The sequence below is a fragment of the Cucumis melo genome, chromosome 12 (assembly GCF_025177605.1).
Source record: "Cucumis melo cultivar AY chromosome 12, USDA_Cmelo_AY_1.0, whole genome shotgun sequence".
NCBI lineage: Eukaryota > Viridiplantae > Streptophyta > Magnoliopsida > Cucurbitales > Cucurbitaceae > Cucumis > Cucumis melo.
Genome location: NC_066868.1, coordinates 1,913,826 through 1,931,621, shown reverse-complemented (window position 1 = coordinate 1,931,621; position 17,796 = coordinate 1,913,826). Strand labels below are relative to the sequence as shown.

At 34.9% G+C, this 17,796-nt stretch overlaps 3 protein-coding genes across 5 annotated transcripts; 1 reads left to right on the top strand and 2 right to left on the bottom strand.

Moving 5' to 3' along the window:
* Window positions 1-1,791: 1,791 nt before the first annotated feature.
* Window positions 1,792-6,311, bottom strand: LOC103497138 (protein TOC75-3, chloroplastic). Its single transcript, XM_008459231.3, has 7 exons — window positions 4,993-6,311; window positions 4,024-4,245; window positions 3,788-3,895; window positions 3,492-3,683; window positions 3,146-3,394; window positions 2,263-2,517; window positions 1,792-2,169 (listed from the first exon to the last, which is right to left on the bottom strand). The coding sequence occupies exons 1-7, from the start codon at window positions 6,157-6,159 to the stop codon at window positions 1,930-1,932; spliced, it is 2,433 nt and encodes an 810-aa protein (XP_008457453.2). The 5' UTR covers window positions 6,160-6,311; the 3' UTR covers window positions 1,792-1,929.
* Window positions 6,312-10,059: 3,748 nt separating this feature from the next.
* On the top strand, window positions 10,060-12,648 carry LOC103497136 (low-temperature-induced 65 kDa protein). The gene is made up of 4 exons (XM_051080399.1): window positions 10,060-10,201; window positions 10,731-10,991; window positions 11,070-12,365; window positions 12,469-12,648. The coding sequence occupies exons 1-4, from the start codon at window positions 10,132-10,134 to the stop codon at window positions 12,510-12,512; spliced, it is 1,671 nt and encodes a 556-aa protein (XP_050936356.1). The 5' UTR covers window positions 10,060-10,131; the 3' UTR covers window positions 12,513-12,648.
* On the bottom strand, window positions 10,587-16,831 carry LOC103497137 (D-xylose-proton symporter-like 3, chloroplastic). 3 transcript variants are annotated; one of them, XR_007816086.1, is made up of 17 exons: window positions 16,531-16,831; window positions 16,346-16,452; window positions 15,777-15,855; window positions 15,600-15,659; window positions 15,444-15,510; window positions 15,251-15,375; window positions 15,050-15,151; window positions 14,574-14,951; window positions 14,398-14,445; window positions 14,221-14,283; window positions 14,040-14,120; window positions 13,833-13,931; window positions 13,490-13,627; window positions 13,032-13,359; window positions 12,222-12,402; window positions 10,875-12,146; window positions 10,587-10,792 (listed from the first exon to the last, which is right to left on the bottom strand). XR_007816086.1 is itself a non-coding variant. In XM_008459229.3 (14 exons), exons 1-14 carry the CDS (start codon window positions 16,804-16,806, stop codon window positions 13,225-13,227), a joined length of 1,758 nt encoding a protein of 585 aa, XP_008457451.2. In that variant the 5' UTR covers window positions 16,807-16,831; the 3' UTR covers window positions 12,948-13,224. The 3 variants fall into 3 exon arrangements, 1 of the variants encoding a protein (XP_008457451.2); XR_007816085.1 differs by having other exon boundaries at window positions 10,587-12,146; XM_008459229.3 differs by lacking the exons at window positions 10,587-10,792; window positions 10,875-12,146; window positions 12,222-12,402 and having other exon boundaries at window positions 12,948-13,359.
* Between the last annotated feature and the right edge of the window lie 965 nt (window positions 16,832-17,796).

The window sequence follows — 17,796 nt, the reverse complement described above, 5'->3', positions numbered from 1 at the left end:
ACTAAACTTGAATTTTAATTTAAGAAAATCAAATAGAATCAAAGTAGCCAATTCAAGTTAATAGCATATTTTACAGTGATGCAAACCAACAAAATAAACCTAAAATGCAATTTTAAAAATATTTAAAAATAGACTAAGTTAAAAAATAAAGTGAGTTTTAAAAAAAACATTAAACTTGAGTTCGCAATAATGTAGTATTGTTTTATGAGTATAAATATTAAATATTTATGTCCAGTTCAATTTTGACATCGATTGTCCTCAACTAAATGCATAGATGAATTAAATTTAGAACAAAATAATTTATTGTTATGTTAATCAGTTACTTAGTTAATAAAATTGAAATATATATATATTAACTAAACATAATTAAATAATTTATCGAAAATTAATATAAATTAATTAATCTATATTGTTGTTCATGTTTCAGATATAATAATCTAACACTATTAGATGTATTTAAAAACTCAAGTAAGGTGGGTTTCAAAGGTTTTTAAAGTATGGAATTATGTAAAATGAACGGAAATATTAAATGTTTGATGACAAACTCTATAAAACAAACAGAACCTAAAAATAGGGAAAGTTTACAAGTTGGGCTCTACAACACTCCAACAATTTTTGTGAACTTTGAGCACTTGAATTATGCATCAACAGAGGAATAAGTTCGTTGGATTCTTTTTTGCTTAAAGAATGAGTTGATAGGAGGATGAATGAAAGATTGATATTTGATAACAAAAAGGATTTAATCTTAACCATTGGATCTAGATCTAGGGTAAAAGAATTGATGAGATTAAACGGGGGAGAAATTTGTTTTCATATCTTTTTCTTTTTAATTACGATCCATGCGAATCATCTTTTTTAAATTCTACGAAATAAGTACTTTGAATACCATAACTTGAGCTTCTTATCATCAAAATATTTAGTTTGATTAAAACCCTAAACCCAACATTTTTCAATTACGACGTGATTTTTAGAAGCAATTAGAATGAATACTTGTAATCCATCAATTAGTTTGCGTTTATTGATTACAAATTTGAAAGTAAATGTTACGGTAGAAAACAAATAAACAACAAACCAACTTTTCTTATTACCATTGATCTATTCCGTTTTTAGCAGGTGAACATGACTTGAATTGTGTTTCTCATTACCTTTTTGGACACTATAAACTTTAAAGTTTTGTCAACCTCAAATTTCAATAGATCACTTTAGAAAATATTAAACGTGCCAAAAGACCCTCTCAGTTTAGAAACCTAAGCCTCCTCCTATAGGGTCATATTCAATATGAGACTAAACATACTACTTTACCATTCAAATATTCTATTTGATCAAACAGACAGTTATGGCTTTTCCAATGATTCTAAATTGGTTGAAATTGTTTTAAATTATTTTTATTATTTTTAAGATCACCAGAAACATTTGTTTTGTTTTCTTAAATGAAATTTGATGATTTAAAAATTTTAAATGATTAAAATATGTTTCGTACAGAATTCCAAACTTGACAAAATTAATTTTTCCGTGTTTGGAAATGACATTAAAATTCCTAAATTAGAATCTGGTGTTAAAATCACTATGATTAAAATTTAGAATCATTCTAGTCTCATTATAGCCAAAATAAAAAATAAAAAAAAAATAAAGATCAATGGAAAAAAGTAATTATTCATAAAGTTGAATTCCTGTTCAAGCAGAGCATATAATTATATATATAATCTAGCATGGATGATTTTCTTGCAACCCTTGAACAAATTTTTTTAGAAAAAAGGGCAAGAAAAAAAATGGAACAAAACTAAACAAAGGTTGAAAGACAAAAATAACTCTGATCTAACTTGATTCAGCAAATCATCTTAAGAATACAGCTCCAACATTCTCCAACCACACAACCTAAAGAGCCGCCGGCTATACTAAACCAAAAATGGAATACAAATTTAAACTATCTCAAAACCTTTCTCCAAAACGGAAAAACAAAGCACCTGTGCCTGAGTTATTGTCCACAGCATACTCGGCTCGAACAAGCCCCAACTTGACACCAGCACCGTATGACGAACCATGTCCCATTCGCCTATATACCTCCGTTGGGTTTCCCTTCACATTTTTCGAACTTCCAAGATCGTTCCCATGTTCGGCAAATGCATATACATGTGTGCCCTTAACAGGGATTCGTAGCTCCGCTGCAAGCTGAAGAAAACCAATAGGCTAGAAATTAGAAGGCTACTTTCATATTCATATGAAGAGTTAAAACATTTTCAAGCATGTTTAAGATGGATTTACCTCGAGGATGTTTCGTGCTGCACCTAACTCACCCATATTGTAACCTCTCACAGAATATGGTCCTCCAAGGGTAAAAGCATCATAACTTGGAAGGTCTCCTACACAGCCACCATAATGGCCATGGAGGACAAGCACAGGAGGAGGTGGTTTGCCGGCACCTTCCTCGACCTCCTTCAGCTGGAGAAACTGCGTCAATGTAAGTTGGTGGCGGTTGAAGAACGGATAATTGCTGCCCACCCCAATGCCTTGGTCTACCTGTAATATACAAGTGATATTCAAAAATCAACCAGAGAAACTTTGTCTTGCTCCATTTCAAAAGTCGTAAAAACTTTTTATACTTTGATTGGAAGAACCTGAGCAGGCGGCACTAACACCACCAACACACATTTTATTTCAGTTACAAGTTCTAAAATATCACGATTTCAACTAAGAGGAAAAAATCGTAGGGAAAAACAAACATATGAAATGAAACAAGCAAACGCAAATTTTAAATGTAAATACAAGCAAACGAAACAGTAGATATCCACCATAGCAAACAAACATTCAAAGATAGTTCTATGGCATGAAGGTGCACAAAACCCTTTTAAATCTGTCTTCTTTCTAACCATTGGTTAGAACTAAAAATAGGTGAACAGTTGGTTTAATAAAACAATAAAAGGGTCACAAACAGGTCAAGACGCAAATATAAAGACAGGCTCGCACCTGAAACACATTCCTCTCACTAACTATAGTGCCACTAACGAATTAGTATTATCCATTATTTAGTGTGAAAAGGAAGGAAAACAGAAGCTTTGATGAAACAATGAAAAGGGTAATCACTACATGGTATCAAATTCATAAAATACAAACAGGTCATGATGTAGATACTAAGACAGACTCGCACCTGAAATACATTCCTCTCTCCAACTATAGCACCATTAACAAATTTTGTATTATCCCGCGTTATATTTGCTTGTAAAAATGCCATCCTATCAGTACCAGTCCCACTTAGAGTTGTGGGTGGTCCATCAGCACTAATACCTCCACCAAGTAATGCCCTCTGGCCATTTGGACAGATATTACTACTTTCGTCCCTTGTGATTATCTCTTCCACAACAGCCCCATAAGTAAATTTGCTTTGGCGGGTGAAATTCTGTTCAACAAATGGCCACAACATCAGAACACTGTTTCCAAAATATGCTACAAAAGGTGATAAATCTAGAAAATACTAATCAGTCGCTGATAAGCACCTCAGTAATGTTAGCCTTAACACCAGCTCGATCAACCCATATAGGTGGAACTTCATCTGCCCCTGGTCCGCCAGTGAAGACAGGACTCAGTTTTCGGCTGTTGAAGCAACTAACTCGAAGAGTTCGGTTGCGTGGGTTATAGACACCATCCAAATATGGATGCACATACTCAAGCTTAAATGAAAGGTCATCCTGGATGAAGAAAATTGTTGAGATTTTATCATTCAAAATTGTTCGGGATAAATAGCCTGAAGCAGTGAAAAAGAAAAACTATATCATGACTCTTATTGAATTACCTGAGGATTGAAAAAGTTACTAGTTGTTATAGTGCCTAGAATAGATCGATTTAATCCTTTGATATTTCGATGTTCAAAAGTAACCGTTCCACCAGGCTGCAGTGAAGCCTAAAAGCACAAAGCCCACAAAAAAGAAGAACATGGTCAATCATAATTCAAATATAAATGATGTCGTAAAAGTAATGGACATAAGCATAAAATAAAATAAATATACAAGAAACTTAGACATGACATACCAAAGTGGGACGTCCACCACGCCCAGGCACAATGCTCCATTCTGAACTGACTTCAGCAGTTTTTTGGTCCAGTTCTTTAAGTTTAATTTCAACAATAATCCCACCTTCATTTTTCTCATCAGGTCGTGGATTCACTTCAATATTTGAGAACAAGGCAAGTGAGTTGATGTTCCTCAGAGCTTGCTTTCCTGCTTCTATGTTAAAAACGTAGCCTGGGCGAAGCTGTAACACACAATTCAAAATTTTCAAAACATAGCCTGCTTCTATGTTAAGAATGCCTAGCCCCTCTACAAAGTTGCAAACTAATTGTGCATTCAATGATCCAATAAAACAATTATAACCAAAAACTCATTTGAGGTCAAGTTAGCATTTAAACAAACATTCTGGCTATAGTATGAATGTTAATTTTGAAGCACCAATAAGTGAATATTTGTTTCTCTTCTTTAAGATCAACACCAGATATACAATTTTGGTTTATGAAACAAAATTAGTTTGGACTTTGGAGCACTGCCATGTCTATTTAATCTCTAAACTTAAAAAAAAAAATAATAACAATAAGATATCCATTACGTTTCTAGATTTTGAATTGTGAATTCCATAAGCCCCTCCTTTTAAAACCATTGCCTAAACGATGATGTTGACTCATTTGGAACAATATGACTAAGAATGGTAGAAAAAAGTAAACATGAACAAAATATATATAGAATGACAGTCCAAAAAAGGATTCCATACAAAAGCCACATTATTAAAAAAATTCTACTTCCCTTCTATGTTATGTCAGAGACTCAGAATTAACGTGTTTCCAACAACGTGTAGGATACAGCATTATCGCAGTCGTCTACATAATTGGAACTCTTTAAAGTTCAAGCATGAAATAGCCACAACCATCAAGCTTCATGATCAGATTTGTAATTTAACTACAATTATTATAAAAACCAAACACCGAGTGAAGAATTTGAAGGATTCTACCTGCCTGGGTAGTTCCCTCCTCACCACAGGGAGTTGAGTATTTCCCTCAACAATATTACCAAGCTTATCTTGGAACTGAATCACCAACTGAGTTATGTCCCCTTCCACCACCTCACAAACAACCTCCTTGGTATTCAAATTCCCAAAATTTACCACCTGAGCACAAGCATACCCTTCATCATGGTACCATTTCTGAACCATATCCCGAATCTTCTGCAAAAGCCTCGCACTGACTTTTCCCTTATCTCTCAACATCTTAAGCACCTCCGAATACACTGAATCTGGCAACATACATGGTCTCGCTCTCTCAATTCTCCTCTTGTAATCCTTCTCTTGGCTCCTATAATACTCAAGCTTCTCTTTGTCCGTCATATCAGAGTCCATTTCCATTGGTTTTGTCTGTTGCATCAGACCAACATTGATACATCTAAACCTCTCGGCAGATTGCCAAGTACTTTCAGCGAACGAAATTTGGATTTCAAGTGTACCATCAGCGTTAGTTTTCCCATCCAAATCAACCTTCTCAAACATCCCACAAGTCGCAAGTGTTTCCAGCTCTTTCTGAAGCTGAGCCTTGGTGTATATCCCACCAGGTCTCAACGAAACCATCTCAAAGAACGAGTCCTCAGTACCAACGGTGATTCCCCTCCAACGATCAAAGAATAAAATATCAGAAACCTTATATTTCTTAAACCCACTAAGCTTATTGAGCTGGACCATAATGTTAGCAGGCAAGCCATGAGAATCCCACTCCTGATTCTGAGGCTCATCAGCCAGTGCAGCAGAGGAAAAGAATTTCCTCCAAAACCCACCACTATCCCCACCACCGTCACCACCACCACCTCCACCACTCCCACCACCAAATCCACCACCCCCACCAAAGTTCCCATCCCCATTTCCAAGAAAAGAACAGAATTTGATAACAAGGGTAACAGAGGAAGACAGAGCAAGGGCTTTAGCAATGGATTTGAGATGGGGTTTTGAAGAGGTGGATTGAATGGGTTCTGGGGTTTGAGAAGAGGAAGAAAGATGGCATTTGAAGGTGGGAAGATGGGGGTTGGTAGAAGCAGCGATAGGAGGCGGAATCCGGCGAGTGCGACGGGAAACCGGTGAGTTGGGGAAATTTGTAGAAGTGGGGAGATGGGTATGAGCGGCGAGGGCTGGCATTTTTGGAATGGGAGCGCAAAGAGAAAAAGAAAAAGGAGATAAGGGAAGAAGAAATGGGGATTTGGGTTTTGCGCTCTCTCTCTCTCTCTCTCTCTCTATCCCTCTGTTTACTTCTTTTCTTTGCTTCCTTCACTTCTCTCTATTGGGGTTTTTCGAAAATCGATAGTCTATTTTTCTTTTTTCCTTTTCTTTATATTTTTCTGAGGGCGACTTTTACAATGTTGCTTTTTTTTTATTAATATCATCATTACTTCCTAATTTCCATATTTGTCTTTTTTTTTCTTTAAGAAAATTATTTTAAACAATCGTAACTTTTCAAAATATTTATAAAAATGTAAAAATATCCCATAAAAATAATTACAAACATAATAAAATTTAATAATCTAAAGATATAAAACATTTTGATCGAATTTAAATTCTGTTATATTTTATAAATATTCCAGTTGATTTTGTTGTATTTAAAAATAATTTTTAAAATTTGACTTAATACAATGTCTTTTAATTTTTTTAAAAAATGGTTAAACAATAATGATGATGTTTTTCATTTCTAGCAACTTTTCGACGAACGTTCAACCTAAAATTATTTCTCTTTGGATTTAAATATAGTTGATTGGTTTTGGTTTTGAAAAGTTAGGTTGTTACAATGAGTAAGAAGGATGAGAAGTATCGAGAGAGATGTGACGAGGAGGAGGAAAATTGTCGTAATAAATTATTTGTTGATGCAACCAAAAACTTATTTTATAGCCCTAAGTTTAAAGACCGGGTCAAAAATCATTTTCACCTAATATTTTCGATCATTATTACAATTCACGAAGTTGAAATTCTGAAAACTCATATTTCAAGAGGAAATCAAAAGTTTTTTTTTTATGTCTTTCATATGAGTATCTACAAAACAAGATAACTCAAATATCTATCTCATAAAAATCTTGAATTCTCACTTAACAAACAACTCGTAAGCGATCTTTAAGGAATTTTTGAAATGAGATTTGTTTTGAATTTCAAGATTGTCTTTCTATTTCATTCTAATCTTAAAAAGAGTATGACAAGTCATGTTTGGTGAACTCCATAGTTAAATGAGGGAAGGTTGAACGTAGATATTTCGTAGAAAAGGAGGAGTGTCATCGTGGTTTAGGTGAGTGGTTGTGTAACTCTTATGGATGTTTGAAATTGGAAAGTTATAAGGAAGATTCTACATAATTAAGTGACCATAGAGCTTCTAAAAAGCTCAAGTGATGGTCGGTGGTTTAGCCTTACTTCTCTCTTCTACTAGTCATCTCCATTTATTCTTTAGTGATTGAATATGATGTGAGAGAGGTTGGTGAATTTGATTCACAACCGCTCTGTAGATTTTAATGAGGTAAAAGGATGCAGTTGTTGAAATTTGGGATTTGGCAAATCAATATTGAGTCTTGTCTTCTTTCCTTTCTTCTCATGTGTGTAATAGGGTTGCTTGCAGTGTAGGCCAATATATGTTATTGAGTTTGATAATTTTGTTGGTTTTTTTTGTAATTCTTCCATTTCAAAAGACCTCGGATACATTTGAACTTTCAACTTTCCATTAGGGTATTGGATGCCTTTCTTGGTGACCTGTTGGTTCTTTTGCTCTCTTCAGGTTAGACTTTCATGAATATTCTTTTTGTAAGAAAACTAAAAATTATATATATATATATATATATTTGCATTCCACTAATTTTATTACATGCTCTATAAAATTTTTCGAGGTTTATCAAGGAAATTGTGATCTAAATAGTTCAACAAATATATGAAAGAATGTTGAAGCCACCAAATATCAAATGTAGAGCATGGAAAGCCATAAATTAGACGAAAGGTCGTTGTAACTTCTCATTGAGAAAAGTTGTCAAAGACATCTATTATTAAAAAGACAAAGCCAATCGTTTAGACTAAGTATATTCTAAACAACCCACACATAAAAAACACATCTAATAAAATAACGTGATGAGATCATATTAACAGTATAGATACTTCTTAAAATTTACATTTTAGAATTGTATGCATTGTAAATTTGTGATTAAAAAAATTGAATTATAAAAAGATATCTCTCAACTATTCAATTACGATAAGTTTCATTTCAATTTTTGAAATTCGAAACTTGTGTCAAAACATATATGGTTAACTTTTTTTTATATATTAAATTAATATTAGAAAAGGAATGTTTGCTTATGCAATCAAATCTTAAAAAGATATAGGAAAAGCAAAATAAATACATGAGTCATTGGTGAACCATACATGTCTTTGTCTTCTCCATTTCAATCTCACGTCTCCTTGGTTTGTTGTTTACAAAATTTTCTTTAACTTAATTCCCAGTTACTTTCGCTGTGTATTTAGATTTGTTTAAAGCATACACACGAACTTTTTTGTATATAAATCTAGTGACAACTGACAAAAGCCTTAGATTGTTTCGAAGCAAACTTCAAATTAGATAACCTAACCCTTGTTTGGGAGAAGAGTTATCATAACCCTTGTTTTAGGGTTATCTTAACACCTCTTCCCTCTCTCTCCTTCTTCTTAAACTTTTTTCAACTCTCCATAACCCTATTTCTTCAACTCTCCCATAAAGACTACTTTTTTAAACCATTTCCTCAAATACATCTTATCATAAAATTATCTTTTTGAACACTTCTCCTAAACACATGTTATGATAAAACTAGGTTTATCATAACACTAGTTTTATTATAACACCAACCCTCCATAACTCAACCCCTTCCCTCAAACGATTCTTAAAGGTTAAAAGTAATATTTTCAAAAGTTGGATATAATTGAAATCACCCCATAGTTCAATTGTATCTTTGATAATTTAACCTTAAGAAAAATCAAATTTTAGGAACTAAATTTATAATTTAATATGAATTATTTGCATAGGAGTTGGCTTTGTCATTTTAGATGCTTGATATGTGTATATACATGTGCCATATCCTCTCTTTCATCCTATTGCATCTATATTTTATTTTTCATCCTAAGTGACCAAATCAAACCTATGTAACTTTCTCCTAGTGGTGAATACATAGGAGGAGGTGGGGAAGAAAATGGCCACATAAATTAAAGATTTAGGTTGAATAAATGTCGATACATTATGAAGCATGCATGATATCATCTTTATATGAGACGATAAAAAATGATACATTCAAGTGAACACATAAACTAATAACTTTCAAAATAAATGGTGGAAATGATACTTAAAAGAAAAATTTACGTGTTGTCTTATGTAAACCTAAATAGTAACTAATAAAATATTGTAAATAGTTACCCAATAAAATATTGTAAACAGTTATCTAATAAAATATTATCATGTAACAATTTCTTTTATGAAAAATGAACTATAATTTTTTTTCTTTATGTACCAAAGAGAGATACACGAGATTGTATTGTACCTAATCTATATAAAAACACGAACTTAAAAAATAATTACTAATGCATTGACCAATATCTATGGTCACTTTTGACAAGAAAAAAAATAAAGAAACACATCATCTTAAAATTTTAATACAACTTTAAACAACATTTCACTTTTAGTTTTAGCTATATCTAAACGTAAAGAATCAAACATTTAACCTTTTGATCGATAACATATATCTCAACTGATTACGATATATTGAGTTATTTGTTTTTACATACACAATAGGAACTTCTAATGCAAACGTTTATTCTTCCTTAAATGAGAGAGAGGAGTTTTTGGAGACATGAAGTTGATTCGTGTGATTGGTCAATTGCTAAGATGTAGGCTTATGTAAAGGAGAAAGAAAGGGTTTGATAATCACTCTTGTTTTGGATCTTCCTTTTTGAAGAAATTTAGCCCACAAATATATTTAGTATATAACAAAGAAACTACATGTGGTTCTTGTTTAATTTCCCACCTCCCTTCAAATTCCTCTCATCTTCAACTCCATATATACACATGATCTCATTGAGACATAATTAAATAGAAACAAAAGGAAAAAGACTCATCAAATCATCATGTCTCAATTCCATCACATGCAAATATATGGTGGCAATGCTACCCCAACCATGGAACAACTTCTTCGAGGTAGAGAGACTTCTTGTTTTTTTATGATTTTTCTTCAAAATCATACGAAAGCGTTGTTCTTATAATTGGTTGCTTCATCATATTTATGGAACATCATCTTCTTCTATTACTGTCTTGGATTTTAGTTGTGTTCTTGAACAAACGTCTTCTACTTGAGACGAAACTTCATGCATACAATTTATTCAACTTTTAAAATTCTGTTGTTTTTGTTGATCCATGATCATAACGTGAAAATTGATCTCAAGTGAGATGTTAACCTCAAACTTTTGCCAAATCATTTCATTTAAGTAGGATCACTCCAGCACCATATACTTAATTCACATATTTTGAAATTTGGCTATACTTTATGAAAATTCTACTTAAAAAGATGAACCAAAACAAAAAATTATTAGTAAAATAGACAACTTCTTTTGCAATTGAAATCTCAAGCAATAGCACACAAGCTGAGAAAGTGTATTTTGTTCTAAACAAATCCATTGAAAACTATAGCTTTTCAGAATTAACATAGTTTAGCCATTTCCATGTGCAGATGGGGAGGCTTCAAGATGGCCTCCAACAAACGCATCTCCAGTGCTCGTAAAGGACCATGACCTCGAAGATGATATTGATCACCATCAGAAGAAATCAGTTTTCACCAAGGTAAAGGAAAAAGCAAAGAAATTGAGAAACTCACTCAGCAACAAGAAGAGGCACGGTGAAGATGAGAACATTACACCGTCGTGGGGTTATAACTTGGATGAGGATGAAGAGGAGGAGGAAGGCGTCGATGCTGAATATCTTGGAGCCCCAAGTAAAACTTCTTTCCATTACATGCTCTAAATTCCATTTGTTGATTTGAACTTGAACAGCATCCTTCTTTCATTTGTAGTGTATGAATCAGAGCTCGCACCAGAGGACTGCAAAGAGAATGCTAGGCAGCATCCTCGAGCAGATCCTGTGATTGCTGAGAATCATACTTTAGCGAATACCATAAAACTTGCCTTTGGACACGACGAAAAACCTTCCAACTCTCCAGAGACATTGTCTCAAATGGCCGTTGAGTCGTCCATTGGTAATAGCAATACATCGAATGAAACTACAACTGCAAATAGTACCATGAAGATAATACAAGAAAAGGAGGTTGCTAAGCCTTCAAGTCCAAACAAGACACTAACTGAAACTATGACTGAGAAGTTGGCACCAGTTTATTCCACTGTTACTGATGCTACTCATGCTATTGCTTCAAAGATCCAGAGCCTCACCATCTCTTCTCCGTCCAACTCATCAACTCGTTCTTCACCATCAACTCCAAAAAAAGCTTCTTCCCTAACAATTAAAACGACATGCTCTGACCCAATAGCTACACAATCACCAAGTTTGAGTAAAGGAACTGAGCAGATATGGGATAAAGGAGTTTCAGTAAAGGAGTACTTGATGCACAAGTTTGAGCCAGGTGAAGATGAGAGAGCACTTTCTCAGGTGTTGTCTGACGCACTGAGTCCCAGAGCAAAGCCTGGTATAGGTGTGGTAGAGAAGGTGAGGGAAGCAGTAAATTCTATGTTGCGAGCTGGGGACGCACCACAGCCAAAGTCTACGCATTTGACTGCAAAATCTTCGTCACAGGTTGAAGTGGCACCACAACCAGTGGCTGCACACTCAGTTGCGAGATCTTCATCAAGGGCTGAGAAGGCACCAGAGCTAGTGGCTGCAAAATCAGTGCGAGCTGAATCGACACCGCCACCAATGGCTGCTCATTTGGCTGCAAAACCTTCATCCTCAGTGGAGAAGACCCCACAGGCGGTGGCTGCAAAATCTTCATCACATGCCGAGGTGGCACCACAAGCAATTCTGGCATTACATTTGGCTGCAAAACCTTCACCACAGGCAATACCAGCTACACATTTGGCTGCAAAACCTTCGCCACAGGCCAGGGCAGCACCACAGGCAATACCGGCTACACATTTGGCTGCAAAACCTTCCTTATCAGCGGAAGCAACATCACATCCAATGGTTACACATTTGGCTGCAAAACCTTCCTTACCAGCGGAGGCAACACCACAACCAATGGTTACACATTTGGCTGCAAAACCTTCCTTGCCAGCAGAGGCAACACCACAACCAATAGTTACACATTTAGCTGCAAAATCTTCAGCGAGCGCGCCAGTCTTTACCACCACCCATAGAGGTGAGTTTCTGCAACTTCCTGTTTCTACTTTTACAGCCTGTGACATGCATGTGCACATAATACATAATATAACATAATAAAGAAATATTTCTCTCTAATGCAGTGGCTGAGGAAGAAAACCTTGAAAGAATACTCCAAGCAAATTAATGGATATATGCAGCACATCAGAAGTTCTAGACACAGACACCAAACAATAAAAATTTACGACTATATTTATCTTCATTTGTTTGATTTTGTTCAGTTGTATTGTACCAATAACAATAAAATAATTTTGCAGTACTTTTATTTCAGATTGATGTGAAGAATGCAAGGGATGATTGTGTTCAAATTTTGATTTTCCTCATACGTTCATGTACTCTGATGGGTTTGTTTTGAACTTTTGATAAGGAATGTTTGTTTCTACAAATAAGGTAGTAAGGAAGGGGTTTTGCAAATTCATAGCTTCAAACTTCTAACTTTTTGATCATTTTAAATAAATCTATTCACGAACTCAACAGTCAAATCCTCAAACAGTTATACATCGGTTTCTGAATTTATTTCAAATATTCATATGACTCTAGACAAATTGGCGATATAATAATATACAAAACAAAGATGTGGATATCAACCATAATGGTAAGAACATTTAGAAATACATATTTCAAGAAGGGAGAAAAGCATGTGTACACTTATTCAATTTGAGACAGTTGTTTTGTAGCCACTTTATATTTAGATATTCAACAGATTCCAGTCATGTCAGCATCTCCAAGCGAAAAATATGTTGCAGTGATTCTGTAAAATTTAGGCAATTCAACTGCTGCAAACAAACGTTTAAATTACTGACATCTCATGAGAGGAGAATTTGGCCATTGGGTGTATATCACTTCAAGATTTTGGATTCTATATCTTCCAGACTTAGACCTTTGGTCTCGGGAACTTGGAGAACTACAAAAAGAAGTGAAAGCAATGCAATGGCACCAAAAAGAAGGAAAAGGTTTTCTGCTCCAAGCAACTCCTGTAAAGTAGCAATTTAAGCATTTATCGACCTCAATGACTCAAGAAATAGTGGGGAGAGAATCGTAAAAATAAGCAACTATTTTTAGAAGGGAATAAGTAGTAAGGCAAAAGTTTAACGGAATAACAACCTTTAGAGGTGAAAATGCAAATGTGACAATAGCATTTGAACCAAAGTTAGTAAGAACTGCAAGACTGATTCCTTTCCCTCTAGTTCGAAGTGGAAATATTTCAGACACCATAAGCCAACTGATTGGTCCAAAGGATATCTGTAATGGCATTTCAAAAAGTTTTTCACATCCTTTGACAAGAAGAACTAGCAAAACAAAAAATTAGAGAAATTCTAATTTCATGTTTAAGTTTGTTTATAATTCAGGAAGACTGATTATTTCATAAAAATGTGCATACGAGGGAAGAAAGAGACTGATATATATTATATATGCCTCATGGCTAAAAAATCAGAGAAAAATATACCTGGTAACATCCTACATACAAAAGCAGGGCACCTACAGCAACAATGGGGAACCCACCAAGAAATTTGTAGTAGGCCGAAAGAAGAAGCAAGGAAAGCGCCTGCAGTAAAATGAGATGGCAGAATTAAAACCCCAAGCAAGCCATTCTTCAAAGACTACAAGGCTATTGGAGATGCCGCCAAGAAATGGATATGGTTAAAATGCTTACAATTCCACTAACACCTCCAATGAGCAAAGGCCTTCTTCCAAGATCATCAACTTTTAGCACAGCTACCCACGTCATAAGCAACTGGAGGAAGAATGATCAAGAAAAAATTATGAATTATGATCAAGAACAAACATTCTTTCCTAGATTTAGGTTGCATGTCATTTCAAGTTATCTCATTCACCTTAAACACCCCAATAACAACTGAGACTCTGGTTGCGTCAGTGGCAGCAGCAAATCCTGCATTCTGTAGTCATAATGATGTATAGAAATCATGGTTTATCAGAGAACAAAATTGTCTTCTTGAACTATAATGGAACAAAACTTTTGTTTGAGTAGAGAGAAATGGGAGGCTCAAAACCTGAAGAATGGGACCTGCATAATATAGAACACTCGGCTGTCCAGTTATCTGTTACAGATGATAGAATAGAATTTGTAGACAGTTTGTGTTATTTGTTCTTTATGCTAAAATGCTATTCTTCAAAAAGAAAGGAAAGGACTAATAGGAAAAAACAAATTTTAGAGACAACTAAACACCTGCTGAAAAAGAACCAAACCTCCACCAATTATGAAGGCTTTCAAACTCGGGCCTTGAAAGACCTCCCAAATACTCCCTTCAGATTCCTGCTCTGAATAGGCAGATTTCAGAGAGAGAAACGTTTCTTCTATTTGCTTCTCAGATACTTTATCACCAGGAGGTCGTCCTCTAAGTTTACTCAAGGCCACAATGGCTTCCTCTTTAGAATCCTGTGAAGGCGCTTTACCTTGAACGGCTCTGAGAAGTAACCAACGAGGTGATGGCGGGAGAAGCCACATTCCTAATCCCATCATGAAAGCAACCGGTGCACTAAGTCCATACATATATCGCCACCCTCCAACCGCATTAATCTGAAGACTGCCAACTAAATACCCCATCTGCAGAAATCCAAATTCTTGGAAAGTTAGCTAATTTTCATACTGAATTCTCAAAATGGAAGTAGCTTAAACAACACGGAAAAGTTTATGATCAATACCAAAATTCCTAGCACTATAAACAGCTCCTTCAAAGATACTAAAGTTCCTCGAATCTTGGATGGACATGTTTCAGCTATATAAAGTGGAGCTCCATGCATGGCCTGTTAAATTGAAAAAGGACCAAGGCTGGTTAACCATATATATCAGAATGTTCTTGCAGTCTTGAGGGACTTGTATAGAGAGTAGAACAAAAAAATTACCAGACCAATGCCAAGGCCATAGAGAAGTCTTCCTGCCAGAAGAACCCCCAGGTCAGGGCTATAAGCAGTGGTAAGGCTACCAATTGCATATAATCCAGCTGCTATAATCAATTCCCTCCTTCGTCCTTAATTACCGAAATAATAAACCAGTCAAATAAACTTCATAAGAAGCTTCAAACCTTAAAGCACGTACCGAGAAAATCTGCAATTGGATACACAAGGAGGGAACCAAGAAGTGCTCCATACAGAGAGCCACTAACCTAAGTTCGAGGGAATACACACAATACAGATAAGTTTTGGAGATATTGGCATTACAGTTTCAATTGTAAGTGCTACATAAGAAACTCACCACAAGACCAAGTTGAACGGCAGAGAGGTTAAACCAACTGGTACCACTAAGCTCTGGTGACTAACATTTTGAAAGCAAAAAACAAAACAAAGAGTCATGTATGGTATATCTTCTCAGCTAGAGAACATTTTCAGGGTGGAAAATGAAAATGATTGTATCAGAAAGTTATAGATCAACCTGCAATGAGAGAGTAGCTCCAGATGTGGCACCAATGTCATATCCAAACAACAAACCTCCCAAGGCAGGGAACAAGAACCTAAAAATGCAAAAATTCGATGATGCAATTTGCCTATTCAAAAACTCCAGAGTAACGAAATGCTAACTAGCTCCAGACCAATTGATGAATTGACCTAACATGGTTCTGTATTCAATGAAGATCAAACCCCATAAACTCAAAAGAAACAGAATGCCAACTAGCTAAAACTAAACCCAAATGATGAATCACATGGTTCTTAATTCAATGAAGAGCAAATCCCATGAACCCCAAAAGTAAAAAAATGCTAATTAGATAAAACCACACCCAATTGATAAATTTATCTCACATGGTTCTTAATTCAATGAAGAGCAAACCTCAAAAGTCCAAAAGTATTAAACTGATAACAAGCTAAAACCAGACCCAATTGATGAATTGACCTCACATGATTCTTAATTCGAAGAAGAGAAAACCTCATAACCCATAAATTTAGTGAACGAATAGCACGAGCACACATCAGAAATGCAAAGGAGATGTAAAACAAAGAACGTACGGCAAAATGACAGAAGACCAAGAAAACTCCTCTTCATTGGCTGCTTCAGAATCAACCGATTTGGTTTCTTCCTCCCCAGATGAATAATCAGCCCGATCACCACCAACCTACAAAGCAAACAAGAATTAAAGCAACAAATTCCAATCAACAGACCAAATGCTCATGGAGTTCCAAGATTTCTGGACCTTGGGAATGAGCCTGAGCTTGGAAACAGATGAAGAAGAAATTGGGTTATGGAATGAGGCCTCTAAATTGGCAGTGAATGATGAAACTAGCAATGGGGTAGTGGGAATAGAGGAGAAGAGAACTTGGGAAGCCTTCAAATGGGCTTTACGCGTGCAGGAAAGAGAGGGCTTATGAGTGAAGAGAGGTCGAATGGGCAAAGAAAATGCCATGGAAATGGCAGAGGGATCACAGAGAAAGAGAGATGAATTTGGACATTGCAAACTGCTGCATGTCATTTGATGTTTTATCTATTGTGTGTTGAGAATCTTGTGGTCACCTTTGATTGCTCCTTTCCTTTGACTTGTGATGCTTTGTAGTGTAACTTCTCAAACCACTTTTTTTTGGTAATTTCTCTTCAACTTTGCCAAAACTAGAGCTCACACCTGATTGATATGATTTTTTTTTCCCATCAGATCTTTATTCCATGATTGTTGTACTCGAAAAAAGTTAGATACATTTTTCGTACAAGATCAACTGGTAAAATTGAACCTCCAACCTTAAAAAATAGAGGTTGTATCAATAAGTCAAACATGCTTTAACAATAAATTATACGATATGAAAATTATAAAATGTTGTCTAAAAAAAGCTTCACAAATATAACCTTAACTATATGTGATTATTCACTGGTCTAATGTAAGTCTAGGAAGCTTGAGCCTTCTCCTCTCAATTTTATGTTCGTTATGTAACTAACATTATATCAATATCGTTAATTGGCTTAATGGTAAATTAGTATTTTAGCTCTCTCAAACCCCCTGTTTAACCATAACTTTAGATAATAAGTCCCCTCCAAACAAATTTTTTTGTTTTCTTAGTGTATGTACATGTATTCCATATTTCTTTATTTGAAAATTTAAAGGCATAATTGCATTAAATATGATAACAACTTTGACAAATAGGGTATTTAATGTTATAGACTCTGTTTAATTTATTACTACTCAACCCTTGTAATCTTTGGACATTGATTGACTATTGTGTTTTTTATCTGAATTGCATGATTAAAACGACCATTAATGTTTATGTAAAATTAAGTACACACAAAGTTGACATTTTAAACTTTAAATCTAATAAAATTAATAGTTGCAAAAAAAAAAGAGGTTAAATTATTACAAGTGGCCAAATAAAGTGTTAAATAAAAAAGACATCTAAAAATTGAGTTGGCACTTTTGAACTTTAGAAAGTTATTTTTAAAAGAATCATTTGGGATGGTTAGGTTGGGTCCTTGCCTC

Excerpts from the sequence above, each read along its gene's own strand:
- LOC103497137 (XM_008459229.3), bottom strand. The coding sequence starts at position 16,806 with ATGACATGCAGCAGTTTGCAATGTCCAAATTCATCTCTCTTTCTCTGT. Across the intron at positions 16,453-16,530 it reads AGCTCAGGCTCATTCCCAAG|GTTGGTGGTGATCGGGCTGA; the intron begins GTCCAGAAATCT and ends TTTGCTTTGTAG. Across the intron at positions 15,856-16,345 it reads TGGTCTTCTGTCATTTTGCC|GTTCTTGTTCCCTGCCTTGG; the intron begins GTACGTTCTTTG and ends TTGCATTTTTAG.
- LOC103497136 (XM_051080399.1), top strand. The coding sequence starts at position 10,132 with ATGTCTCAATTCCATCACATGCAAATATATGGTGGCAATGCTACCCCA. Across the intron at positions 10,202-10,730 it reads CATGGAACAACTTCTTCGAG|ATGGGGAGGCTTCAAGATGG; the intron begins GTAGAGAGACTT and ends TTCCATGTGCAG. Across the intron at positions 10,992-11,069 it reads TGAATATCTTGGAGCCCCAA|TGTATGAATCAGAGCTCGCA; the intron begins GTAAAACTTCTT and ends TTTCATTTGTAG.
- LOC103497138 (XM_008459231.3), bottom strand. The coding sequence starts at position 6,159 with ATGCCAGCCCTCGCCGCTCATACCCATCTCCCCACTTCTACAAATTTC. Across the intron at positions 3,896-4,023 it reads GTGGTGGACGTCCCACTTTG|GCTTCACTGCAGCCTGGTGG; the intron begins GTATGTCATGTC and ends TTGTGCTTTTAG. Across the intron at positions 2,518-3,145 it reads GAGAGAGGAATGTATTTCAG|GTAGACCAAGGCATTGGGGT; the intron begins GTGCGAGTCTGT and ends TGTATATTACAG.